At 44.7% G+C, this 27,806-nt stretch overlaps 1 protein-coding gene across 16 annotated transcripts in view; it reads right to left on the bottom strand.

Annotated features, from left to right (window-relative positions):
- The window catches only part of ERC1 (ELKS/RAB6-interacting/CAST family member 1), a 524,562-nt gene that overhangs the window by 273,858 nt on the left and 222,898 nt on the right, over positions 1–27,806 (bottom strand). For all 16 annotated transcript variants that reach the window (XM_059683946.1, XM_059683950.1, XM_059683955.1 and 13 more), the window contains one exon: positions 25,696–25,831. In XM_059683946.1, the coding sequence (XP_059539929.1) occupies positions 25,696–25,831 (136 nt within the window). The remainder of the gene's footprint in view (positions 1–25,695; positions 25,832–27,806) is intronic.

The raw sequence follows: 27,806 nt of genomic DNA, 5'->3' as shown, positions 1-27,806 counted from the left end.
TGTCAGCCAGAATTCCATCCTCTGCTTCCACTTACATGGTTGGCAAATTGGTAATAGCTCTTGGCAAGGGGCCTTTCTCTTCCTTTCGACAGGGCTGCTTGTGACAGGTCACCTGGCTTTCCTCAGAGCAAGTGATCCAAAAGAGCAAGGCAGAAGCGTCATCTTTTATGGTCTAGCTCAAAAGTCACACACCATCACTTCTGACATTTCTACTGTTCACCAAGACTAATTCTGACAAAATGTGGGAGAGGACTAACAAGGGAATGAATACCCGAAGATAAGGATGATTTGGGGCCATCTTAGAAGTTGGTTAGCATAGTACTCGTCTGTAGCTCCAGTACAAGGAAACTGGATTATCAAAGCAAACTGTGATTATCAAAACAGCTTCTGAGAGAAAAATATCTGTTAGGTTAACAACCTTTACCTCAAAGACACAGCTGTTATGAGATTATACTAAAATGGAACTCATTGATACCATATTTTTAAAATATATATGCTACATACTAGAGGCCTGATGCACGAAGATTCGTGCAAGAATGGGCCTTCCTTCCCCTGGCTGCCAGCACCCCCTTCGCTCCAGCCTTCAGCCTTTGCTCCAGCCTGGAGACACCTTTCTGCCTTAGTTCAGGCCCGGAGCTGCCTTTCCGCCTTCCCATGCCGCCCAGAGGCCCGGAGCGACTGGGGCGGTGCGGAATGCCTGTGTCATCACCATGGCGATGATGCAATCATCCGGCCCCGCCCACTCAGCGCCTGTGTATGCAAATTAACCTGTCATCTTTGTTGGGTTGATTTGCATACCCACCCCTGATTGGCTGGTGGGTGTCACGAAGGTATGGTCAATTTGCATCTTTCTCTTTTATTAGTGTAGATTTTATTGATTTCAGAGAGGAAAGGAGAGAAAGAGAGATGGAAACATCAATGATGAGAGAGAATCATTGATCGGCTGCCTCCTGCACGCCCCCTACTGGGGATTGAGCCAGCAACCCGGTCATGTGCCCCTGACCAGAATCGAACTGGGACCCTTCAGTTCCCAGGCTGATGCTGTATCCACTGAGCCAAACTAGCTAGGGCATAACACCATATTTTGATGGAACACAAACATACTTAAAATGTAAAAGGCAAATATTAAAGAGACTTAGCAAAATTGCGATATGGATCAGTGCCGGGGTCCAGCCCCAGCAGGTCCAGGGGTTCCCAAAGGCGTAGATGGAGTCGGCGAAGAAGGAAGGACACGGAGACAGTGTTCAGTTGATCAGCAGCCTAGCCAGGATCTCCAGCCAAGTTCTGGTCTGGATCTCCAGAGAGGTTCTGCTTAGGATCTCCAGCCAGGTTCTGTAGCCATGTTCCCTCGCTAGGTTCTCCAGCCAGGTTCTGTCTGAGATCTCCAGCCAGGTTCGGTCACCAGGTTCTAGTCAGGTTCTCTTGCCATGTTCTATAGTCAGGTTCAGTCCAGGATCTTTTGCCATGTTCTCTCCAGCGAAGTTCTTCTGTCTCCAGGCTCCGTGTAGGTTCTGTCTTCTGAATTCTGTCTCTTGCTGTCTTGTTGCATCTGTATTTATACCAGTTGATTCCAATCCTATCAATCTCTATTCCAAAGGTTAGGGCGTTTCTTATCTCCATTCCAGGGAGTAAAGATTATGTAGCTTAAGCATGATTGTTCGTAGTTAAAATGATTAATTACCCGCCTGGCACTTAGTTAAGAGGTTTTATTCCCTCCCTAACTTCAGGGGAAAATCCCTACCTGGGGATTCAACCTTTCTCAGAGAGGTGACCTTGGTTAAAACACAGCGCCAAGAAGGTGAGCAAACATAATAAGAACCGTATGCCATATATGCCAGGTCCCTTGAAACAGCAAGGATGGACCGGCTCCCGGCAGATCAGCAAATCACTGAATATGAATTCATCAAAATATGCATTCTCTCAGGAATTATTCAGAATAAAATTTGCAATTGGTTTGAGTTCTATTAAGAGATGTTTTCTGTGATTGTGGTAAAAATTACATTAAATTTAATTCATGAATAGCTCAGTACTAGGTATGATCAATGAGGCCAAATATTCAAAGTTCAACTAAAAAATTATTTGGCAAATATTTAGAAAGCTATACAAGTTTATAGTAAAAAGCTATAGAAGTTTGTTAATAAGTTTAGTCTTCACAGTTTAGTGAAGTTCCTTTCTTTTGGGACTCAATCCATTTTTTAAGAAAATATGAGAATAAAATATTCATAGCCTTATCAGCCCAAATGAGTAAAGACTCTCTTTAGATTCCTGTTTCCTCATTAATTTTAATTAAAATTTATTCTACTCTTAAGGAGAAAACGGGGGAAAGTAAAAAATTTAGCCAAAAAAATGAGTTTATTTATTCTGTTTGGAGTTAATCAATGTTCTAGCACTCATTACTTCAAAGCAAAGTATTAAACTGGCAGCCAGAGGGAAAAGACTAAGTAGAAAAAAAGACTTCAATTTCATTCACCTGCTTAACTTGGATAGTTCACTCTGTTTAACCAGTTCAGGCAATCCCAAATTTAGATATGTACTGTGTGTCACAGAAACAAACTAAATAGGTATCTGGAGACCGCAAAGAAACATACTCTACCATTATAAATAGTTCAGTAATCTAAATCTAAATCATTAATTAAGTCATTTAAAAGCAATACCTGAGGAGAACCAAGATGGCGGCATAGGTTAACGCCGGAGTTTGCTGCTTTGAACAACTACTTCAAAAGTGAAACTAAAAGATGGAAGGGACATCACCCAGAACCACAGGAACGCTGGCTGAGTGGAAGTCCTACAACTAGGAGGAAAGAGAAACGCACACGGACACTCAGAGGAGGCGCAGTGCTGAAGTCAAATTCTGAGGTGCGGAGTGCGAGGAGCGGGCTGGCGGCGGAGGGCGCGGTTGTTGTTTTCAATCGGGAGGGAGTCGCAGACTCTGAGCACCAGATCCGGGCGAGTCTTTAGGGACCCAGACTCAAACGGGAGAAGCGGGACTGGGAGTGCAGCTTTCTCTCCGAGCTTTGCAGCGGGTGCTGGGACTCAGAGAGGCAGAGCCCCTAGGGACAGGACTGAGAGCCGCCATAACTGCTCTCTCTGGCCCACCCTGTTGATCATGTGCGACCCGCCCCGCCCAAGCCCTGCACAGAGGCATTTGCCGGATAGCCTCAGGCAAAGGCTAGATTAGCACCTCCCTAGAGGACAGAAGTTCTCTCACTGCTGACACAGCTGATTCTCATAGCCACTTGGCCTGGAGGTCAAACCCTCCCTGAAATTAGCTACAACAATCAAGATTTAACTATAAGACTGAGAACAAAGACCACTAGGGGGTGCACCAAGGAAGCATAACAAAATGGGGAGACAAAGAAACAGGACAAAATTGTCAAAGGAAGATATAGAGTTCAGAACCACACTTTTAAGGTCTCTCAAGAACTGTTTAGAAGCTGCCGATAAACTTAATGAGATCTACACGAAAACTAATAAGACCCTCGATCTTATATTGGGGAACCAACTAGAAATTAAGCATACACGGACTGAAATAACGAATATTATACAGACTCACGACAGCAGACCAGAGGAGCGCAAGAATCAAGTCAATGATTTGAAATGCGAGGAAGCAAAAAACATCCAACCAGAGGGGCGGAATGAAAAAAGAATCCAAAAATGCGAGGATAGTGTAAGGAGCCTCTGGGATAGCTTCAAGCGTACCAACATCAGAATTATAGGGGTGCCAGAAGATGAGAGAGAGCAAGATATTGAAAACCTATTTGAAGAAATAATGACAGAAAACTTCCCCCACCTGGTGAAAGAAATGGACTTACAGGTCCAAGAAGCGCGGAGAACCCCAAACAAAAGGAATCCAAAGAGGACCACACCAAGACACATCATCATTAAAATGCCAAGAGCAAAAGATAAAGAGAGAATCTTAAAAGCAGTAAGAGAAAGAAACTCAGTTACCTACAAGGGAATACCCATACGACTGTCAGCTGATTTCTCAACAGAAACTTTGCAGGCCAGAAGGGAGTGGCAAGAAATATTCAAAGTGATGAATACCAAGAACCTACAACCAAGATTACTTGATCCAGCAAAGCTATCATTCAGAATTGAAGGTCAGATAAAGAGCTTCACAGATAAGGAAAAGCTAAAGGAGTTCATCACCACCAAACCAGGATTATATGAAATGCTGAAAGGTATCCTTTAAGAAGAGGAAGAGGAAGAAAAAGGTAAAGATACAAATTATGAACAACAAATATGCATCTATCAACAAGTGAATCTAAGAATCAAGTGAATAAATAATCTGATGAACAGAATGAACTGTTGATTATAATAGAATCAGGGACATAGAAAGGGAATGGACTGACTATTCTTGGGGGGGAAAGGGGGGTGGGAGATGTGGGAAGAGACTGGACAAAAATCGTGCACCTATGGATGAGGACAGTGGGTGCGGAGTGAGGGCGGAGGGTGGGGCGGGAACTGGGAGGAGGGGAGTTATGGGGGGGGAAAAAAAGAGGAACAAATGTAATAATCTGAACAATAAAGATTTAATTAAAAAAAATAAAAATAAAAAATAAAAGCAATACCTTAAAATTTTTACTTCAACTGCTATAAATTAAGTTTGTACTCATCAAAGCTAACACAGACCAGTTTTCCTATCGCTGAATCAGGTATGGAAATCTACTTATTAATGCCAACTATACTTATTAACTGGGTCAAATGAGACCACTTCATTCACAAAGTAGAGATCAAAACAGGTTTGTGTGACTAGTTCTGGGGGGTGGTAGAGAGCGAGAGAGAGAGAAACTGGGAAGCTGCCAAAGAATTCCTCATATCCTTAAATAAAATTTCTATATTCATGAGATTAAGGCAAAAGCTGTGACAGCTGTAACTATGACTTAACACAGGCAAATGAACAAGAAGACTGGACCCCTTAGCAAATCCCATAATACTACTCCCCTAATACATTCCTCTGAACTTTACCTCTTGACATCAGCTCTGGGAATGTTAAGCCACATACCAATGCAGCTGTAAGACTCGTCTCCACTGCCTTTCTTTCAAATCAAACATTCAATAAGGAATGCAAAGGCAAAAGGAAAAACAGCAAATAAAAATTAATCTTATGTTCACTTCACACATCTCCCTCAAAATTAAAAGAAAAAAGGAGGCTCAATAATACAGTAACATAAAAAAAATCACTTGATAATGACAGATCTTATTAAGCTTTTCCCTTTTCAGCAGTGGAAAGAAGGTCACTATAGAATTCCATCAATTATCCAATATTATAGCTTCCCACATTCACTCATCTCTTTCCCAACTGTGACTCAGCAATGGTTATGGAGGTCATTTATTTGAGTTCATTTTAAGAGCTGCTTCCTTTGCAGTAAACACAACTTACCAGAGAGACTTCAACATATTCTAAAAGATATTAATTTTAACTGCTACCCATTATCCTTAATGTAGAGAGACAGTAATTTTTTTATTACCCTCAACCCCAATGCTTATTCTCCCCCCTCTTCCCCATCCCCCAATTATACATACACATGCAGATTTCATTAAAATCATTAAACTTGTCAGAATTCAATTACCAGCTGCTCAGATGTTTAGTATGTTGGGGGGAGGGGAGGGTTGAAGCCACATGCACTGATGCAGTCACTTTTAAGAGAAGAAAGCTAGCCCTAGCCAGAGACAGAATTTGATTACATATCAAGTACTTTTTGTTTTAAGAAATAATTTGAATTAAAATATTTTCTTCTCTCTTCTCTTTAATATCCCTCAAATATCTCCGGCAGTTGCAGAACTCTAATATAACCTCAATTTTAAAGATCAAAGTTAAAACAAAAACAGATGCATTTCATTAAAGAAATGGAAACACACATATAAAATGATGCTATATAAAAAATAACTTACAAAGCACCTAGTACAAAAATTTCATATATACTAGCCAGATGGTTATCTTGAAAATTCTGATAGTTGGTTATCAGAAACTTGGGCAAGGATATGAGGTTTACCTAATTTAGAACATGTCTCCTCTGGTTGGTATGCTTATAAAAAAAATAAGCATACATTTTCAAAGTCTTTACCAAAACCCCCCAAAATAATCTTTTACTTAAAATAATGAATTGATATGGTCCAAGAGAGGTTAACTCTTGCATTTGCATTTGAGGTCTTAGCAAAGGGGATATATATACACGCTTCTGCTTTCTCTTAAAAATAATAAGAATCTTATTGGAGATTTTACTTTCCAAATGCAAGGGAGGAGTTTCCACAATAATACAAAGAAAAGGATTAAACCATTTCATTTCACTGAGATGAGAACATAGTACTTACAGAACACAGAATGTTACTGCCAATTTAACTTTGATCACTATTTTATGGTGAGAATTTTGGTAATAAGCTGAAAGCATGTGGCCAAAAGTTCCCACAGAATAGGGCTAAAATTAACTCTAGGAAATGCCTGAGCAGGCTACACATCAGTACTATCAATAAACATTGTTTTTCCCTGGCCAGTGTGCTCAATGGTTAGAGCATCAGCCTGTGCACTGGAGAATCAAGGGTTCGATTCCCAGTCAAGGGCACGTGCCTGGGTTGCAGGTCTGATCCCGCCCCCAGATGGGGCGCATGTGGGAGGCAACCAATTGATGTGTTTCTGTCACATCAATGTTTCTCTCTCTACCTCCTGTGTATCTCTCTCTCCCCTTCACCTTCCTCCTTCCACTCTCTCTAAAAATCAATGGAAAAAATAACCTCACTCCTTGGGTGAAGATTAAAAATAAATAAAAATAGTAAATAAATTAATTAACACTGTTTCAATAACTTCATTCGCTATCAAATGGAACTGAATTTTGACCAAAGGGAAAAGTATCTAAAGTATATTTCAAAACTGCAGAGTTTTTAAAAGTAATTTTTCTAAATGGTAAAAAGTTGCATATTTGAGCTAAAAGTTTTAAAAAGTTGCATACATGACAATAATCTGGGTAGGTGCTTCACCTGCAGAAAAACAATTTTTAAGTTAATTTTAGCAACTACCCACAGGGTTGTAAAATGAGATGCTGATTTATATGTACACTTCCCCAGTGTGATCCCAACTCCATTTAATACCTGATTGAAAATAACATAAAAACCCACCCATGCCCATATTCTAGATAGAAAATTCCTGTTTGGCCAAGGAAAAAAGTAATTTAAAAGGGAGAAATTATATAAGATTAAATCTTTAAACAGGTCAAGGAGAAGGTCTGTTAAGAAGAAACCAAGTCCTGGCCGGTTTGGTTCAGTGGATAGTGTCAGCCTGTGGCCTGAAGAGTCCCAAGGTTCGATTCTGGTTAAGGGCACATGCCTGGGTTGCAGGCTCGATCCTCAGTAGGGGGTATGCAGGAGGCAGCCAATCAATGATTCTCGCTCATGATTAATGTTTCCATCTCTCTCTCCCTTCCACTCTGAAATCAATCTATATATATAAAAGCCTAAGCAAACAGAATGACCAGAATGATTGGTCACTATGACGTGCACTGATCAACAGGGGACAGAAACTCAATGCGGGAGCTGCCCCTGGTGGTCAGTGCGCTCCCACAGCCAACCTCCCCTAGCCAGCCAGCCAACCTCCCGTGGCCCCCCCTCTCGGCCCCCAGGCTGGGATGGAGAACCAGAGTGGGTGACAATGGACACGGCGCTTTCCCAGGGGCATCGAGTGCCAGCTCCCTCCTTGGGGTGGGCGGCCAACCTCCCGTGCCCCACTCCTCCCCCTTTTACCCCCCCTCCCCAACCAGCAGGCCCTGATCAGCCTGCTGCCTGCCCTTTGCAGTTGGCAGCGTGGCAGCAAGGAAAGAAAGAGGGGAGGAGAGGGGAACTGCGCGGTGGCGGGGCGCTGATGATGGCAGCATCGGCATCTGGCGTCCGTTCCTTCCGCACCCGGCCCGGCAACCGTCATCTCCTCTCTGGCCCAGCCCTGATCGGCCCTAATCACCGGCCTGGCCTAAGGACCCCATTTGTGCACAAATTTTGTGTACCAGACCTCTAGTAAAAATATATTTAAAGAAAAAAAAGAAGAAACCAAAATTTACTTTTACAAAAAGAAAAGCAATGATATCTTAGAGGTATCTAGCATGTGACACATCACGTACTATTTCTAGAAAGATGTGAGAAGATCTTAATTTTTAAAAAGGTTTTCTTAAATAATTATCCCCATGACCAATGTGAAGACCAAGGATAAGTAGTGTTCATTTCAAAAAGGAAAAAGAAAACATCTTACCAAAATGAAAAAAAAAATCGTAAACAGAGTAAATCAAATCAAATTTGGAAGAAAAACACAAATGTTTTGCTAATTCTGCATCTAAGGCAATATTCATATATATAGAGTTGCTTCCCCTATCTCTATTCTATTGTTTTCACTTTCTTTGAACTTTATTCTTTACATCATTGGTCTCAGAAGACCCACAGTGTTATTTCAGCAGTGCCATTAATCTCTCCGACAGTACACTCCCTCAAGATTCAATTCAGATACTTATCTTTGTTATAAATAAAAACAAAGCACTAAACCACTATTAATATGCGCCCTGCTTTTAGTCCAGTCTACCTTGTCTTACTAAAATGTGACTAAAGCGTGGTAGTTTTGTCAAAAGACAAAGTGAGTGTTATTGCTTAAAGAATAAAAATATGTAAGGTAAATATTCCCAACTGAGGGAAAAGGACATTTCTTTTGTTAAAATATGTAAGGACCTTGAAGGGCAACCTATGAAATATTAGAGAACATTAGGATGCTAAATGTAATAACATCAAACAAAGTTTTTCTAAACTTGTAACTAAATTTTTAAATTTTATTTGTTATTTATAACAATAATTATAGCTATAGTTAATGAACAGCTTACCTGTGCAAAACATTGTTTAATAAAATAAAAAAAGGAAATTTAAAAATAGCCCTTAATTGATATAGGGCCAATATAAACTAGTCAAGAAGAGAATGGAAGAATTATTAAATCATGCAGGAGCAATTATAAAACAATAAAATAAAATTAAACATATCGGCTGAGGAACAATGCATAAGACAGTAACAAGATCAGGATACAGTTCATAAACAAAGGTTCATTTTAAACCAGAAACTTTAGGTAGTAAAAATGGAAATCTATAGGAAAAAGATTCTGCATAAGCAGAAGAACATAAATTAATTAGGAAACCTATAAACTCTATTTAAGGAACACCAACACTATCAGCTTGCCTAGAATAGAATATCTATGCTAGTTGGATATCTCACCTAAAAAGGAGGCTAGTTATATACTGTTTATGCTATTGGTTGACCCTTGTATGACAGATTTAAACTGTGTGGGTCCACTCATATGTGGATTTTTAGAAATAAATATATTAAAAAGATGTTGGCAACTTGCCACAATTTGAAAAAACTTACAGATGAACTGCACATCCTAGAAATAAGCCCCAAAAAGACTAAGAAAAAGTTAGGTATATCATGAATGCACAGAGAGACGTAATGCACAGATGATGTAAACTTATGGTATCAATAAACACAGTATTTTCTATTCCTTTTCATTTTCTTCATAACATTTTCTTTTCTCTAGCTTATTTAATTGTAAGAATACAGTACATAATACATATACAAAATATGTGTTCATCAACTGTTTATGCTATCAGTACAGCTTCCAGTGAACAGCAGGCTATTAATAGTTAAGTTTTGGGGGTGTCAAAAGTTCTATGGGGATTTTCAACCGGTGGGAGTGTCAACACCCCTAACCCCCACATTGTTCAACAGTCAACTGTACTTACAGGGTTTGGAAAATGGCCAATCCAACTCCAAAGGCCAATCTAAGATGTTTGTGAATGAGAGTTCTTGACATTTATCAATGCAACTAAAATCAATAAACGTTTTTCTAGAGAACCAGTTATGTACAAAGTACCAAGATATGGTTCCCAAACCCAAGTACATGGGGAGAAAACACACAAAATCATTAGAAAATAATACAAGATAAAATAAGGCCTGAAATCAAAGCAGAAATAAACTCTAATTGAATTATAACAGAGGATGTGATCCTACATAATAAAAGCCTAATATGCTAAGTGTCTGGTCGTCCAGTCGGCTGTTCAACCAATCAAAGCATAATATGCTAATGATATGCTAAGGCTGCTCAACTGCTCACTATGATGTGCACCTCCACCAGGGGTCAGACACTCAATGCACAGGCATGGAAACATGGAACAGACTAATGAATCTCAAAGGGAAGGGAGTGGGGGGAAGGCGGGTAGAGATTAACCAAAGATCTCATATGCATACTAAAGGCCTGGTGCACAGATTCGTGCACCAGTGGGGTCCCTCGGCGTGGCCTGTGGGGATCGGGCCGAAAATGGCAGTCCGACATCCCCTGGAGGAGTCCCAGATTGTGAGAGGGCGCAGGACGAATCCGTGCACTGGGCCTCTAGTTTCAAATAAGAGGATTTAAGCAGGCTTCACAAAGGAAAGAGCATTTGATCTGAATCTTAAAAGATGAGTAGGCTTTCAATGAGAGATTTTCTAATCCCCAGATCAGCATCAGTCAAATCAACTACAATCATGTTTCCACAGAATTATTTGAGAAGCTCTTGTTGCTGGGATTTACCTAATTTCAGTTCTTCATAGAAGAAATTAATCTATCAATTGCACTGTAACACAAGTTTTGACATATACATACACAAAAAAGGCTATAACGTGCATATTTAATGTTCATAGAAAGGGGGAAGAAAACATTTCTTTGTATCCGCAAAGACTCAAAACTGAATTTAATTATACAGAGCTAAATTCTGTTTTAATTTTATTTTTCAATTATAATTTGCATTCAGTATTATTTTGTAGTAGTTTCAGGTGTAAAATATGGTGGTTAGGTAATCATAAACTTTACAAAGTATTCCCTCCCATATTCCCAGTACCCACCCAGCATCATACACAGTTATTACAATATTATTGACTATATTGCCTATGCCAGTGATGGCAAACCTTTTGAGCTCGGCATGTCAGCATTTTGAAAAACCCTAACTTAGCTCTGGTGCCGTGTCACATATAGAAATTTTTTTTATATTTGCAACCATAGTAAAACAAAGACTTATATTTTTGATATTTATTTTATATATTTAAATGACATTTAACAAAGAAAAATCAACCAAAAAAATGAGTTTGTGTGTCACCTCTGACACGCATGTCATAGGTTCGCCATCACTGGCCTATACTGTACTTTACATCCCTATTAACTTTTTTGTAACTACCAATCTGTACTTCTTGATTCCTTCACCTTTTTCACCCAGTCCCCTAACCCTCGTCCCTCTGACAATCACTAGTCTAGATTCCACATATAAGTGAAATCATATGGTATTTGTCTTTCTCTGACTGACTTATCTCACTTAGCATAATGCCTTTAGGTCTATCCATAATGTTGCAAATGGTAAATTTTCATTCTGAAATTCCTGAGTAAGGGAAGCAAAGTTTGGCAAAACTAAAAGCAGCACATCAACTGAAGAGTCACTATAATTTAAAAAAAACCCACACACACACAAAAAACACACAGAATCACCAATATGTGTCTCATTGTTTTTAATATTCGTGTCCTATATCCATGACAATCAACTGGAATTATAAAATAGTTTAAATATGAGTATATATGGACCATGCTAGAAACACTTTAAAAAAAACATTGTATAATCAAGTCTTAAAATAGCCACATATATACCTAATAAGACATAAGACCCCAAATCTTCCCTGCCCCAGCCCTGGAACCAACCACTTTTCCAAGAAATCTTGGATCATTTTAGTGGAGAAAGGTATATAGAAACCAAAATCTGGATCCCCCTTCTTTCCACTCCTCTCCCAACCACTCCCACAGATAATTGTTGTTTTTCAGTTTCTAGTCTATCCTTCGTTTTTTTTTTGAAAGTAAGAGCATATGTTTTTACTTTCTTATACCAACGGTAGCATATTATAAATAGTCTTTTGTGCCCTCTCCCACTTGACAGAATGTCCTAGAAATCACTTCATATCAGTTCATTAGAGACTTTCCTCATTCTTCTTCTTCTTTTTTTTTATAATCCTCACCTCAGGATATGTTTTTATTGATTTGAGAGAGGCAGGGAGGGAATGGGGTTGTGGAGAGAGAGAAAGAGAGAGATCAGTCAATTGTCCTGCCCCCCCCACCCCCCCACCCCGCCACACGCGCGCACACACACAGAACCCAACGGGGAATCGGATCAAACCTGCAACTTATGTATGTGCCCTGATCTGGAACCAAACCTGCAACCTTCTGGTGTACGGGACAACACTCCAACCAACTGAGCCACTCGGTTAAAGCTGGCAGTCTTCAATGTGTGGATGTGTCATACTGGATTTAAGCACCCTCCTACCTTTGAGCAATTAGGTTGTCACCAATATTCTGTAATTACCAACAATATTGCAAAAATTCTTGTGTATAGCTTGACCGGCATGGCTCAGTGGTTCAGTGTCGACCTAAGAACACGGAAGTCACAGTTTGATTCCTGGTCAGGGCACATGCCCGGGTTTTGGGCTCGATCCGCAGTGGGGATAGTGCAAGAGGCAGCCGATGAATGATTCTCTCTCATCACTGACGTTCCTCTCTCTCTCTATCTCTCTCTCTGTCCCTTCCTCTCTGAAATCAATAAAAAGTATTTTTTTTAAAAATGTTTGTGTATGTCAGATACATCTAGATGTTGGACAGCTGGGTCAGTAAGTAATGGCATATATATAATTATAAGCAACATAAAAATCACATTTGGGACTTTAATCATTTTTAAGAGAGTAAAACGGCTTCTAAAACCAAAAAATGTTGAGCTTAGGTAATAAAGATCATAGTAATTGTCCAAAACACAAAGGCAGAAAGAGGATACAACTCAGTGGTAATGTGATATCTTAAAGGCATTAAGGCCAGGATAAACAAAAGCAGTGTTTAGAATCTGTGGGAGCGCTAGATTCAGTGCATTTAGGGGTATCATTTTCATTTTATTTGTAAGGAATTTGTTTAATCTCTTCAGAATACTTTTAATATGTTGAGCCAAGAACAAAGAGCAAAGTAATTTATATCCAAACTCACTTTCTGCCAAAAGGAATACTTTTAGTTCCATTAAAGTATTCAAAAAATGGAAAACTGGAAAGAAATAGTTTTTCTTTTTCAGAGCAATTTCAAGATAAAATATGGGATTTTGAATTTAAAAAACACAGTAAGCAAGGATAATAAAAGGACAAATGCTAAGTGCAACTAGCATAAATAAATCCCACACATGATGTTGAACAAAAGAAGTCACAAAAGAATAAATACAATAATTAATTAGAAGAACGGCAGCTCGGCAGTAAACCAGAGTCGGGGCCAAGAGTGCCCCAGCAACAACATAACCCACTGCTGAAGGTTGAATCGAGCAGCCCCAGGAGGAATTTGGTTCCCTCTTCTCTGGTTCTGGGGCGCATCACCTGAGAACTGCAGCTGCCAAGTCACCACAGTTTGGCAGCTTCTGCGTTGAGCGTTTGCCCCCTAAGAGTCAGTGCATGTCATATGTACTGGCTGGTCGGATGGTCAGATGGTCAGACGGTCACTTAGCCTTTTATATATATAGATGTGTGCATAAGCTCCTGATATGGCAAGCTACTTGACAAGGCTTGATTTCTTAGTGATTCTCTAAACTACTGATTTTCAAGGGCTACATAATAATTTCTAAGGAATGTCACAATATTATTGGGAAAATTGTTTAAAAAAAAAAGAATAAATACAATAAATCCATTTATAAAAATAAAAACATGCAATACTAACCTATACTTTTTATTTATATACTAGAGGCCCAGTGCATGAAATTTGTGCGGGGGGGGGGGGGTGTCCCCTCAGCCCAGCCTGCAACCTCTCCAATCCGGGACCCCTTGGGGGATGTCCTAAACCGGCAATTGGACATCGTTCTCACAATCCTGGACCACTGGCTCCTAAATGCCCACCTGACTGCCTGCCTGGTCGCAACTAACTGCCCCCCCTGCCAGCCAGGACGCCCCTAACTGACCCCCACCGGCCTGGTCACCCCCTTACTGACCCCCTGCCGGCCTGGTCAACCCCAACTGCCCCCTTTGGCCAACCTGGTCGCCCCTAACTGCCCCCACCTGCCTGCCTGGTCACAACTAACTGCCCCCCCTGCCAGCCAGGACGCCCCTAACTGACCCCCACCGGCCTGGTCACCCCCTTACTGACCCCCTGCCAGCCTGGTCAACCCCAACTGCCCCCCTTGGCCAACCTGGTCGCCCCTAACTGCCCCCACCTGCCAGCCTGGTCGCCACCAACCTCCCCCCCATCAGCCTAGTTTCCCCTCACTGCCCTGCCCTGCCAGCCTAATTGCCCCCAACTGTCACCCCGCCAGCCTGGTCGCCCACATCTCCCCCCCTCTGTCAGCCTGGTCACTCCCAACTGCCCCTCTACCAGCCTGGTCGCCCCTAACTGCCTGCCCCTGCTGGCCGGGTTGCCCCTCACAGACCCCCCACCGGCCTGGATGCCCCACGCAGCCTGCTTGTTCAGTCGTTTGGTCGTCCCTCACTAACCCCCCTGCCGGCCTGGTGGTAGGCAGCCATCTTGTGAGGGTATGAAGGTTAATTTGCATATTACCTCTTTATTATATAGGATACACAGGTCATAAAGAAAAGCAAAGAATAACAAAAGTCACAATAATGATTTTCTCTAAAGGAATGGAGGAAATAATGATTGGGAAGGAATATATATTTATGATTTCTGGAATGCCATTAATATCCTTGAGATTATCACTTTATAATACTTTATTATTTACATTGTGTGTGTTATTTGTTTTTTAAAATATAATTTATTTTTTATAATAAAGTAAATAAAAAAATGGTACTACTACTTTGTGGCAAGCTGAAACTTCTACCCAACTGAAGCTAGCAATGTTCTTAGCACCATAACTGGCACTCATTGAATAGCAAAAGGTGGAAATGAACCTTCAAGATTTAACCTTGACAAACAAAAGAAAACACACTATGTGTTAACATGATAAACAGAATTAATCTTTGGTGGTATCTGATAAAGATAAAATATTCATACTCATCAAAGTTCAAAACATTAAGTATAAATTATTTCTTTTTGACATAAGAATGTATTTTAATCCTAGAATTATAATGCTATGTTGAAAATATTAACATACTAAAATAATTCCTTACTTTTACTTCTCCTATTTCATGAAAACATCAAACAGGTGGACCCAAATGTATATTCAGAAATTGAGAACACAAACAAAAAAAATCAAAAATAAAAACTTTTTAAAATATAAATCCTCAATCAACTGGTTTTCTACTGTTCTACTCCCTCATGAATTCTACTATTAGCCATTTCTCCAAGAATTGCTGGCAACTTTTAGCAAGGAATCATATTTAGAGGTCACAAACTGGATGCTGAGGATACTCACTTCTGCTGGGCTGTCATTTGCAATAAGGCAGTTAAGAAATAAGTAGCAGAGCTATCTAGTAAAAGAACTGAGAACAGATCCAAAGTATCCTATTTGTAGCCCAGTACTCTTTTCTCTATATTTGAATGACTTATATACATGTGTCTTGCATATGGCCATCAGCTATCACTTTTCATTACCTTAATTTTAAAATCTATCACATACTGAATCACCTTGGAAAAGTCATTCATCCACTCTAAATTCGTTTCCTCTAAATGTAATATATAAATAAGTACTATGATTACTCTTCTTTTGGATTATAAAAGGAGGAAATAAGAAACTGCATATGAAAGCACTTTTGTTGTTCTTGCAACAACTTATAGAAGACCAAAAGGGCACCTTTGGGTTTACAAAGGCAGATGGGGAGTGGAAAACATTAAATGCGAGGGAGAAATAAGACAAATGGAACAGGTAAGGGGCAAATATAAAGAAAAGCTTATCCTATATAATAAAGAGGGAATATGCTAATTTATCTGTGACACTGTCCCCATAATGACCAATTTGCATATTGATGCCTGTGCAGAAGGGGGCAGGTGGCCAGGGGAGAGGGGACCTATTTGCATATTGATGTGTGCACAGCAGGGGGCGGGCGGCAGAACCAAGTTCTCTGGGGCCGGGCACACCTCTCCTCCTTACAACTCCAGACTCAGATGGAGGCAGGCCTGAGTGGCCCCCACCCCAGGGTCAGACCCTTCCCTTCCTCTCCTCCCCCGCCCACAGCTGCAGCTCTGTCTCCACAGCTGAAGTGCACTGAACCTGCCTGGTGGTTCAGCTAAACCCACCCTCCAAGCCCGCCTAGCTCCTCCCTGACCCAGCCCCTACCCTGCTCCAGGAGATTGGAGCCCCACCCTGAGCAGGTACACCTGCAAAACAGCCACACACAATTTAAAGAATGGCGCCAAGCTACTATGGAAGACAGTATGGAGCTTCCTCAAAAAGTTAAAAATGGAACTCCCATTTGACCCTGTGATCCCACTTCTACAAATATATCCAAAGAAACCAGAAACACCAATCAGAAAGGATGTTTGCACCCATATGTTCATAGCAGCACAATTCACCATAGCTAAGATCTGGAAACAGCCTAAGTGCTCATCAGCAGATGAATGGATTAGAAAAATGTGGTACATCTACAGGATGGAATACTACGCTGCTGTAAAAAAGAAGGAACTCTTAACATTTGCAACAGCATGGATGGAACTGGAGAGCATTATGCTAAGTGAAATAAGCCAGACAATGAAGGAAAAATACCACATGATCTCACTCATTCATGGATAATAAAGACCATTATGAACTTACTAGAGGCCTGGTGCACAAAAATTTGTGCACTTGGGGAAGTGGGGCGGGGGGGGGGGGGCCCTCAGCCCGGCCTGTGCCCTCTCGCAGTCTGGGACCCCTCAGGAGATAACGACCTGCTGGCTTAGGCCTGCTCCCAGGTGGATGAGGGCAGGCCCAATCCCTAGGTGCAGCCCCTGGTCCGGCTCAAAGCAGGGGTGATTGGGGCGTTGGGGCGCCGCCCCCTGTCATGCACAAAGCAGGGCGGATTGGGAGGTTGCGATGCCACCCTCAGTCACGCTAAGGGTAGGGCCGATTGGGGGGTTGGGGCACCGCCCCCTGGACACTCAAGGCAGGGTCGATGGGGAGGTTGCGGCGCCATCCCCTGTCACGCACAGAGCAGGGCCAATAGGGGTTGGGGCGCTGCCCCCTGTCACGCACAGAGCAGGGCCAATAGGGGGTTGGGGCGCTGCCCCCTGTCACTCACAGAGCAGGGCCCATCAGGGGGTTGGGGAGCTCTCCCCTGTCACGCACAGAGCAGGGTCGATCAGGGGGTTGGGGAGCTCTCCCCTGTCACGCACAGAGCAGGGCCCATCAGGGGGTTGAGGAGTTCCCCCCTGTCACTCACAGAGTAGGGCCTATAGGGGAGTTGGGGCACGGCGCCCTGTCACACACAGAGCAGGGCAGATCAGGAGATTGGGGTGCCGCCCTCTATCACCCACAGAGCAGGGCCGATCGGGGGTTGGGGAGCCGCCAATGTCACACTCAGGGCAGGGCCGATGGAGAGTTTATGGCTCTACCCCATCACACACAGAGCAGGGCCCGTGGTGGGCGGGGGGTTGGGGCGCCGCCCTCTATGACCCACAGAGCAGGGCCAATCAGGGGGTTGGGCGCCGCCACTCTCACACTCAGGGCAGGGCCAATGGGGAGGTTATGACTCTACCCCATCACACACAGAGAAGGGCCTGTGAGGTGGGGGGTTGGGGCACCGAACTCTGTCACACACAGAGCATGGCTGATCAGGGGGTTGGGGCACCGCACCCTGTCACACACAGAGCCACAGGGCGATAAGGAGGTTGGAGAGCTCCCCCGTATCAGGCACAGAGCAGGGCTGATCAGGGGGTTGGGGCGCCTTCCCCTGTCACGAACAGAGCAGGGCGGATAGGGAGGTTGTGGCCCCGCACACTGTCATACACAGAGCCGCAGGGTGATCAGGGTGTTTGGGCGCTGCCCCATGTCATGCTGATCCCAGTACCGGGAGGCCTCTCGGCTCCTCTGATCCCGGTGCTGGGAGGCATATTACCCTTTTACTATATAGGATAGAGGCCTGGTGCACGGGTGGGGGCCGGCTGGTTTGCCCTGAAGGGTGTCCTGGATCAGGGTGGGGGTCCCCACTGGGATGCCTGGCCAGCCTGGGTGAGGGGATGATGGCTGTTTACAGCTGGTCACACACCCTTCAGGGTGGGGGTCCCCACTGGGGTGCCTGGCCAGTCTGGGTGAAGGGCTGAGGGATGTTTTCAGGCTGGTGGGTGACTGAAGCTCCCAACCCAGGGGTGGGCAAACTTTTTGACTTGAGGGCCACAATGGGTTCTTAAACTGGACCGGAGGGCCGGAACAAAAGCATTGATGGAGTGTTTGTGTGAACTAATATAAATTCAAAGTAAACATCTACACTAATAAAAGAGAAACATGGTAATTGGCGTATGACCGCTACCCTTCCCATTGGCTAATCAGGGCAATATGCAAATTAACTGTCAGCCAAGATGGTGGCCGGCAGCCAGGCAGCTTGAAACTAACATGAGGCTTGCTTGCTTCAGTGACGGAGGACTCCAACGTTCCCCACCTGCGGCTGCAGGCCTCTGAGCCTGCAGTTTCAAACATTGTAACAGATGCCCAGAAACCAGCTTTCAGCTGGCTGGGATCTCAGAGCTGGAGTTGATACAGAGTTTCGAGAACCGAAACAAACCAGATACCTGCTTTCAGGAGCGGAGGCCTAAGAGCTGGAGCCTCAGAGCTAAAGCTGGCCCAGAATAAAAAAGAAAAAAAGGAGCAGTTGGCAGCTTCAGTCCCAGCCTGAAAACAGCCCTCAGCCCCTCACCCAGACTGGCCAGGCACCCCAGCAGGGACCCCCACCCTGATCCAGAACACCCTTCAGGGCAAACCAGCCGGCCCCACCTGTGCACCAGGCCTCTACCCTATATAGTAAAAGGGTAATATGCCTCCCAGCACCGGGATCAGCGGAGGTGAGAGGCCTCCCAGCACCGGGATCAGTGTGACAGGGGGCAGTGCCCAAACCCCCTGATTGCCCTGCAGCTCTGTGTGTGACAGGTTGCAGGGCCACAACCTCCCTATTGGCCCTGCTCTGTTCGTGACAGGTGAAGGCTCCCCAACCCCCTGATCAGCCCTGCTCTGTGGGTGATAGAGGGCGGCGCCCCAACCCCCCCCCCCCAATGGGCCCTGCTCTGTGTGTGATGGGGTAGAGCCATAACCTCCCCATCGGCCCTGCCCTGATTGTGACAGTGGCGGCACCCCAAACCCCTGATCGGCCTTGCTCTGTGGGTGATAGAGGGCGGCACCCCAACACCCTGATCCACCCTGCTGTGTGTGTGACAGGGGGCAGTGTGCCAACTCCCCTATTGGCCCTGCTCTGTGAGTGACGGGGGGGGGGAGCTCCCCAACCCCCTGATCAGCCCTGCTCTGTGCGTGACAGGGGGCAGTGCCCCAACCCCCCTGATGGGCCCTGCTCTGTGTATGACAGGGGGTGGCGCCACAACCTCCCCATCGACTCTGCCTTGAGTGTGACAGGGGGCGGTGCCCCAAACCCCCAATCGGCCCTACCTGAGCGTGACTGAGGGTGGCATCGCAACCTCCCAATCCGCCCTGCTCTGTGCATGACAGGGGGCGGCGCCCCAACTCCCCAATTGGCCCTGCTCTGAGCCCAACCAGGGGCTGCACCTAGGGATTGGGCCTGCCATCTGCCACCCGGAAGCAGGCCTAAGCCAGCAGGTCGTTATCTCCCAAGGGGTCCCAGACTGCGAGAGGGCACAGGCTGTGCTGAGGGACCCCCCCCCCTCCCACCCCAGTGCACAAATTTTTGTGCACCGGGCCTCTAGTCGTATCTAATAAAAGAGAAACATGGTAATTGGCGTACGACCGCTACCCTTCCCATTGGCTAATCAGGGCAATATACAAATTAACTGCCAGCCAAGATGGCGGCCGGCAGCCAGGCAGCTTGAAACTAACATGAGGCTTGCTTGCTTCAGTGACAGAGGACTCCAACATTCCCTGCCAGCCACTGCAGGCCTCTGAGCTGCAAGCGACTATGTAACAAACATAGAAGCTAAACAAAACCCCAGAAACCTGCTGGGCTTCAGCCAGCAGGATCGCAACATTGTAAGCAAAGGCCAGAAACCTACTTTCAGCAGCGGAGGCCTAAGAGCTGGAGCCAAGCCTCAAAGCTAAAGCTGGCCCAGAATAAAAAAAAAAAAAAAAGAAAGAAAAAAAGGAGCAGTTGGGAGCTTCAGTCACCCCCAGCCTGAAAACAGCCCTCAGCTCCTCACCCAGGCTGGCCAGGCACCCCAGTGGGGGCCCCCACCCTGAAGGGTGTGTGACCAGCTGTAAACAGCCATCATCCCCTCACCCAGGCTGGCCAGGCACCCCAGTGGGGACCCCCACCCTGATCCAGGACACCCTTCAGGGCAAACCAGCCGGCACCAACCCATGCACCAGGCCTCTACCCTATATAGTAAAAGGGTAATATGCCTCCCAGCACCGGGATCAGCGTGACATGGGGCAGCGCCCAAACCTCCTGATCACCCTGCGGCTCTGTGTGTGACAGGGTGCGGCACCCCAACCCTGCCCCCCACGGGCCCTGCTCTGTGTGTGACAGGGTAGAGCCATAACATCCCCATCGGCCCTGCCCTGAGTGTGAGAGTGGCGGCACCCCAACCCCCTGATCGGCCCTGTTCTGTGGGTGATAGAGGGCGGTGCCCCAACCCCCTGATGGGCCCTGCTCTGTGCGTGACAGGGGGCTGCGCCCCAACCCCCTGATTGGCCCTGCTCTGTGTGTGACAGGGTACAGAGCCCCAACCCCCCTGATGGGCCCTGCTCTGTGCATGACAGGGGGTGGCGCCGCAACTTCCCCATCGACCCTGCCTTCAGTGTGACAGGGGTTGGTGCCCCAACCCCCCAATCGGCCCTACCCTGAGCGTGACTGAGGATGGCATCACAACCTCCCAATCTGCCCTGCTCTGTGCATGACAGGGGGCGGCGCCCGAGCTCCCCAATCGGCCCCTGCTCTGAGCCTGACCAGGGGCTGCACCAGGGATTGGGCCTGCCCTCTGCCACCCGGGAGCAGGCCTAAGCCAGCAGGTCGTTATCTCCCGAGGGGTCCCAGACTGCGAGAGGGCACAGGTTGGGCTGAGGGACCCCCCTCCCCCGTGAGTGCACAAATTTTTGTGCACCGGGCCTCTAGTCATTACATAAAAGGGTATGGTCTTCTTTTTTTTTTTAAGTTTATTCATTTCAAACGGGCCGGATCCGGCCCGCGGGCCATAGTTTGCCCATGGCTGTCCCAACCGCTCCTTTTTTTCTTTTATTTTTTTCATTCTGGGCCAGCTTTAGCTCTGGCTCCAACTCTGAGGCCTCTGCTGCTGAAATCAGGTATCTGGTTTCTTTGGGTTCTATAATCGAAACACTGTATCAACTCCAGCTCTGAGATCCCGGCTGGCTTAAAGCTGGTTTCTGAGGTTTTGTTTAGCTTCTATATTTGTTACAATGTTTCAAACTGCAAGCTCAGAGGCCGGCAAGGCAGGTGGGGAACTTTGGAGTCCTCCGTCACTGAAGCAAGCAAGCCTCATGTTCACTTCCAGCTGCCTGGCTGCCGGCCGCCATCTTGGCTGGCAGTTAATTTGCATATTGCCCTGATTAGCCAATGGGAAGGGTAGTGGTCGTATGCTAATTACCATGTTTCTCTTTTATTAGATAGGATTATGCTAAATGAAATAAGCCAGTCAATGAAGGAAAAATACCACATGATCTCACTCATTCATGGATAATAAAGACCATTATAAACTCATGAACAAAAATAGATACAGAGGCAGAGCTGCCTCAAACAGACCGCCAAACTCAGCAGGAAGGCCGGGGAGGGTAGGGGGCAGAAGGGGGGTGGTAAGAGATCAACCGAAGGACTTTTATGCATGCATATAAGCATAACCAATGGACAGAAGACACTGGGGAGGGCCAGGGGATTGTCAAGGGTGGGGGGAAAAAGGAGACATATGTAATACCCTTTGTAATACTTTAAGCAATAAAATAAATAAGTAAATAAATAAATAAATAAATAAACAAACAAATAAACAAACAAACAAATAAATAAATAATAAAGAATGGCACCAAGCGGGAAGGTTTGACAGTTACTCCCCCTTCGGCATCATCACCACCTTAGCGCCCCCCTAACTCCCTACCCCCTGCCAGCGCCTCCAGGGACAACCAGCACTACAGGGCTGCTGGCCAGAGCCCCCCTCTCCAAGGCCTGAGGAGAGCGCCTGACAGGGGCCCAGACTGCTAAGAAGGAAGAGGAAGCGTCCACGGGGAGCTCTTCAATCCCCCTGCATGGACACCCTACCCCAGCCCTCACACCCCTAGAGGAATGGATGGACACCCTACCCCAGCCCCTGAACCCCCGGGGGGACGGGGAGGCTGACCAGACCGGGAGAAGACCCAGCCTCGGGGTAGCTGGAGCCCGCACCTCCGACTCCCGATCTCTTTCCCTGCCATCCCGCCAGGGGCGCCCACAATAGCACGCCAGCGACCACCCATCAGTGCCCCTGAGGCACCTGGGGCCCATGGCCGCTGCTGCCGGGCCCCCTCTGCTGGGGCTGGGCACGACTCTCCTCCCTACAACTCCAGACCCCGGTGAAGGCAGGCCTGAGCGGTCCCCCCACCCAGGACCAGGCCCTCCCCGACGCCCCCCCCCCCCCAGCAGCAGCGCCATCTCCACAGCTGAAGAGCCCTGAACCTCACTGGGGGTGCGGCTAAACCCGCACTCCTAGCCCACCAGGCTCCACCCTAGCCCAGCCCCCATCCCAGTCCAGGAGATTGGAGCCCCGCCCTGAATAGGTACACCTGCGAAACAGCCACATACAATTTAAAGAATGGCGCCAAGCAGGAAGGTTTGACAGTTACTCCCCTTCAGCCTCACCGTCCCCCTAGCACCCCCCTAACTCCACCCCCCTGCCAGCACCTCCAGGGATAACCAGCACTACAGGGCTGCTGGCCAGAGCCTGCCCCTCCAAGGCCTGCAGAACCCTCTGCAAAGCTTACATAACTACAGTCCCAGGAAACAATCATGCCCTCCTTCCCTAATCAGCACCTGCTACCTGCAAGAGTACCCGTGGGCAGTTGGGGGCGAGCAGGGTGGCAGGGAGGCTGTTGGGGGTGATCAGGCCAGCAAGGGGGGACAGTGGGGGGCGAGCAGGCCAGTGGGGGTGGGGGGGGGAAGTTGGGGGTGAGCAGGCTGGCAGGGGGCAGTTGTGGGTGATCAGGCCGGCAGGCAGAGTGGTTTAGGCCCACAGGAATTGGGCCTATACCAGCAGTTGGATATCCCCCGAGGGGTCCTGGACTGGTGAGGGTGTAGGCCAGACTGAGGGACACACCGCCCCTCCCCCCCGGCCCCCGCACGAATTTTGTGCACCAGGCCACTAGTCTTATCATAAAATATTTTCTATAATTGAAAAGAACAATGTGTGCCCTAGCCAGTTTGGCTCAGTGAATAGAGTGTCAGCCTGCAGACCGAAGGTCCCAGGTTAGATTCTGTCAAGGGCACATACCTTGTTGCAGGCTCCTTCCAACCCTGGGCCATGGTCAGGGTTCATACAGGAGGCAACCAATCGATGTGTTTCCCTCACACCGATATTTCTCTCTGTGTTTCCCTCTCTCTTCTACTCTCCCTAAAATCAGTGGAAAAATATCCTTGAGTGAGTATTAAAAAACAAACAACAACAAAAACCAATGTGATCCGAATTCAAAAAAGATTAAATTGAAACACCAGAAACAGAATAATTATTAAACAATTTCATAAAACATAAAGAAGGCAATTCAAACTTGTAATGAAATAATTTCCTATAGTGAAATTGTTAGCAATGAAGAAAAGCTAAGACCATCACCACACAAAATACCCTAAAATATTTTAAATTCAAAAGAAAAAGTAAAAAAGAAGCCTAAAACTTAAAAGATTTATACGTAAATACTTATTTATATGTTCTCAAAATGGGGGAAACTGAGCAAAAAATTCATGGGAAAATAGCCCACATCAAAGATAGATATTACTTGAATGACTTTAACAAACAAATATTAATTAAAACAAACATTATATATTTCCCACTCATCAGATCTGACAACACATACATACACATACACGCACACACACACACACACACACACAGGAGAAAGAAGAAAAAATTGACAGTTTCAATTATTGTTAGCAAAGACAAGAAAAATTGGCATGCTGCTTTTTTTCAAAAGTCGGTGCATTTGAGGAAATTTATACTGTTTCTATAAGGTGTATAAGGTTTATAATCAGTAAAAGTTATATAAAACAAAAGGGCCCAGTCGATGGGGTCCTTTGGCATGGCCTGCAGGGATGAAGCTGAAACAGGCATCCAACATCCCCTGAGGGATGTAGTAGAGAGCGAAGCAGCAGGTGGCTGGGGAGGAGCCACTCCCGCTCATCCCAGGCCCTGCTCATCCCAGTCAGCTCATCCTGGTCAGCTGAGCAGCACACCTACTATGGGAGCGCACTGGCCACCAGGGGGCAGTTCCTGCATTGAGCATCTGCCCCCTGGTGGTCATCGCACCTCATAGCGACTGGCCAACCAGTTGACCGGTTACTTAGGCTTTTATATATATAAATGAAATGAAAACAGGTATTAAGTCAGATTTAATGTCTGAAATGAAAATGTTGAAAGCCTAAAAATGGTTTCTATATACTAGACAATAACTCCTCCAAATCTCTCCAGTAAAGATTTCACAATTATGCAATTGTGACCTAAACACTCTATCATACCCAATCAGGAGTTACAATGACAGAAAAAAATCTGGCTGTGGCTTAACAGTCTCAGCAGAAGTTTCTAACAAGTTTATGGTATTCTTCTCTAAAATGTAAATCTTCATTCAGACAGGCTAGAGATCCAGGAAGTCTCAGAATCATGACAGAGCCATTCAGCTGTGTGCGTACATGAGTTAAGTAAACTGATTTCTCTGAGTCTATTTCCTCATCTGTAAAATGTGCACAAAATCGCAGGCTTACTGGATCTCTGTGAAGGTTAGACAGAGTGAATGCTCAGGGCCTAGTTTCAAGGACTGGGCACATAACTGACACTTATTATATGGTCACTGCTACTATTGTTTTTGAACCTGGTTTAACTTAATCTGTAAATAATTTGGTTCACACATAATTATCACTCCATTGGGGTAAAAAAGTACAGTTTATACATCTTGCATGACTGTGAAATATGTTCTCTGAATTTTTAAAAAGGAAGGAAATAAAGAGGGAGGGAAAAATACGAGTGGAAGGTGGGGAGAAAGGAAGAATGGAAAAAGAAGTTAAAAATATAGACACAAACCAAGACCAGCATTGCACATTAATAAAGAAAAATGCAAAATAGTTGAAATGACCACCCTAAAGCTCAACAGTTCCCATTCATTAAATTGAAATAAAACTTACCAATTAAGTGCGATTAACTGGAAGGAAGATGAACTTTCTCTTATGCTGAGGTGTCGGCACAAAGCTGTGGAATAAAACTTGCCTTTTCTATTTAAAGCCATTCCTTTATGGCTAAGCAGTTGGTCTGAGAGGAAGGCAGTAAGCAGGGTTAGAAAGAGGAAAAAGAGGGGATAGAGATGAAGAGGAAAACAACATGCAATTCTGAATCAAGTCTCTTCACCAGAGCCTTGCAGATTCTCCTGTGTTCTCACCTGGAGTTGTGCGGAGCTGTCACTGAGGCTGTCCTCCCTTCGCCGAGCCTCCTCTAGCATCTGTGCGCTCTTCTTCTTTTCCACCTGTTCCTTGTGCTTCAGATTTGCTACCTTCTTATTCTGGTCTTTCACTTGCCTGTTGATAAGGGAGGAGAAAAATCAAGCTATTCATATATATGTATAGAAAAAATGTTCATTTACAGTTTTACACCACTGCCACCAAGGAATGGCTGAAAACCAACAAAGAATTCCTGCAGCAAAATGATTCCAACACTTTCAAGGGTATTCCTACCAATAGTAACAAATTGTTAACAATAATGTTTCAGGAACATGTATTTCAGCATGTACATGTATTTCAGCATGTACTTCACAGGAAGCACAGTGAAATCCTAAAAGAAAAGGAGGGCATGAGATAGTTTGAAATGAAAAAGAAACCAAGTCAGAGATTTATGTTGAAAATATGGAAACAGTCTCCTGACATCAATACTATGAAATAGAATAGCTGATTAAGAAAGGTTTTGTAATACAAATCTTATTTTACTATTATTAAATCTTTCAAACTTTCAAAAGGCGATATGCAATCTATATAATAAAAGCCTAAGCGACTGTTACAGTGGAATGACCAGAACAACCAGTCGCTATGATGTGCACTGACCACCAGTGGGCAGACGCTCAACACATGAGCTGCCCCCTGGTGGTCAGTGCACTCTCATAGAGGGAGCGCCGCTCAGCCAGTAGCTGGGCTCACGGCTGGTGAGCACAGCAGTGAAGGAAGGAGCCTCTCCCGCCTCCACGGTAGAACTAAGGAGCAGCGAGCCGAGAGGTAAGGAGCAGTAAGCAGGCAGGTGGTAAGGAGCAAGGGGGTCTTGGACTGAGAGAAGGATGTCTGCCTGCTGGCTTGCCCCACTTGTGAAGAGCGGGTCTAGCCAGCAGGCGGACATGCCCTGAGGCATCCTGGACTGTGAGAGGGTGCAGGCTGGGCTGAGGCTCCCACCCCCCCACCCCAGTGCACGAATTTCATGCACCGGGCCTCTAGTGTATATATAAATGAAAATAATGCTATAAAGATGTAGGAACCCAGCTTAAGCAACAGAAGATTATATCTACTTCTGAAGCTCCCTATCCTATACCACTGCCTCCACACTAAGCTAAGAATATCCTACATCCTAAAAATTGTGTTTAAAATCCCCTTGCTTTTATTATAGTTTTGTTGCATATATTGATCCTTCATTTATTTTGCATGTTTTTAAAATTTATTTATAAAGTTTATTAATAAACTATTTTTCTTTTCAATATATTTTGAGACTCATACTGATCAATGAGTATAATGTAGTTTTTAATCCATTCATTTTCAATGCAGTATAAAATAATATATGGCAATTGTTTTAACACATTCCAAAGTTGATAAACAACTGAGTTGTTTCGTTTCTTCCTATTATAAGCAATGCTGCTGGATACATTGTGGTATGCCTGTTCGAGAGTTTCTCCAAGGAATAGGCCTACAAACTGAACTTTAAGTCATGTAGTAGGTATACCTTTAAGTTTACTATTTTCCAAGAAGTTATATTAATTTATACTTGCCCCAGTAGTGCAAAACAACACCTGTTACACTTCTACATATCCACTAACACGTGGTACTATGAGACTTTCTAAATTTTATCAATCTGGTAGATATAAATAAAAAATATGTCATATAGTTTTAAAATGCATGCTCCTGGCTACTGCGGCTGAACATCTTTTCATGTAGTATTTGACCATTCCGGTTTACTTCTGTGAAATAGCTACTTATGTGTTTTGCCCATTTTTCAATGAGGGTATCTTTTTCTTAATGACTTGTAAGTATTCTTTATATATTCTGGATCATAATCCTCTGCTATACGCTACACAAATATTTTCTTCCAATTTATGAATTATTTCTTTGATTGCTTTATAATATGATATGCTTTCATTTATAAAATTTTTAATTGTTTCAATGTACCAATCTTCTCCATTGTAGTTTGAAATCTTGTCACATTTTCACAGTATCTTCCCCATCCCAATTTCATAAAGATATTGCCTGAAAATTTTGTAACTTAGTCTTTTACAGTGAAGTCATTCATCCACCTGAAACT

This window comes from Myotis daubentonii, chromosome 2 (genome assembly GCF_963259705.1).
Source record: "Myotis daubentonii chromosome 2, mMyoDau2.1, whole genome shotgun sequence".
Classification (NCBI taxonomy): domain Eukaryota; kingdom Metazoa; phylum Chordata; class Mammalia; order Chiroptera; family Vespertilionidae; genus Myotis; species Myotis daubentonii.
The sequence above is the reverse complement of the archived record's forward strand: the minus strand, read 5'-3'. Positions and strand labels throughout refer to the sequence as shown.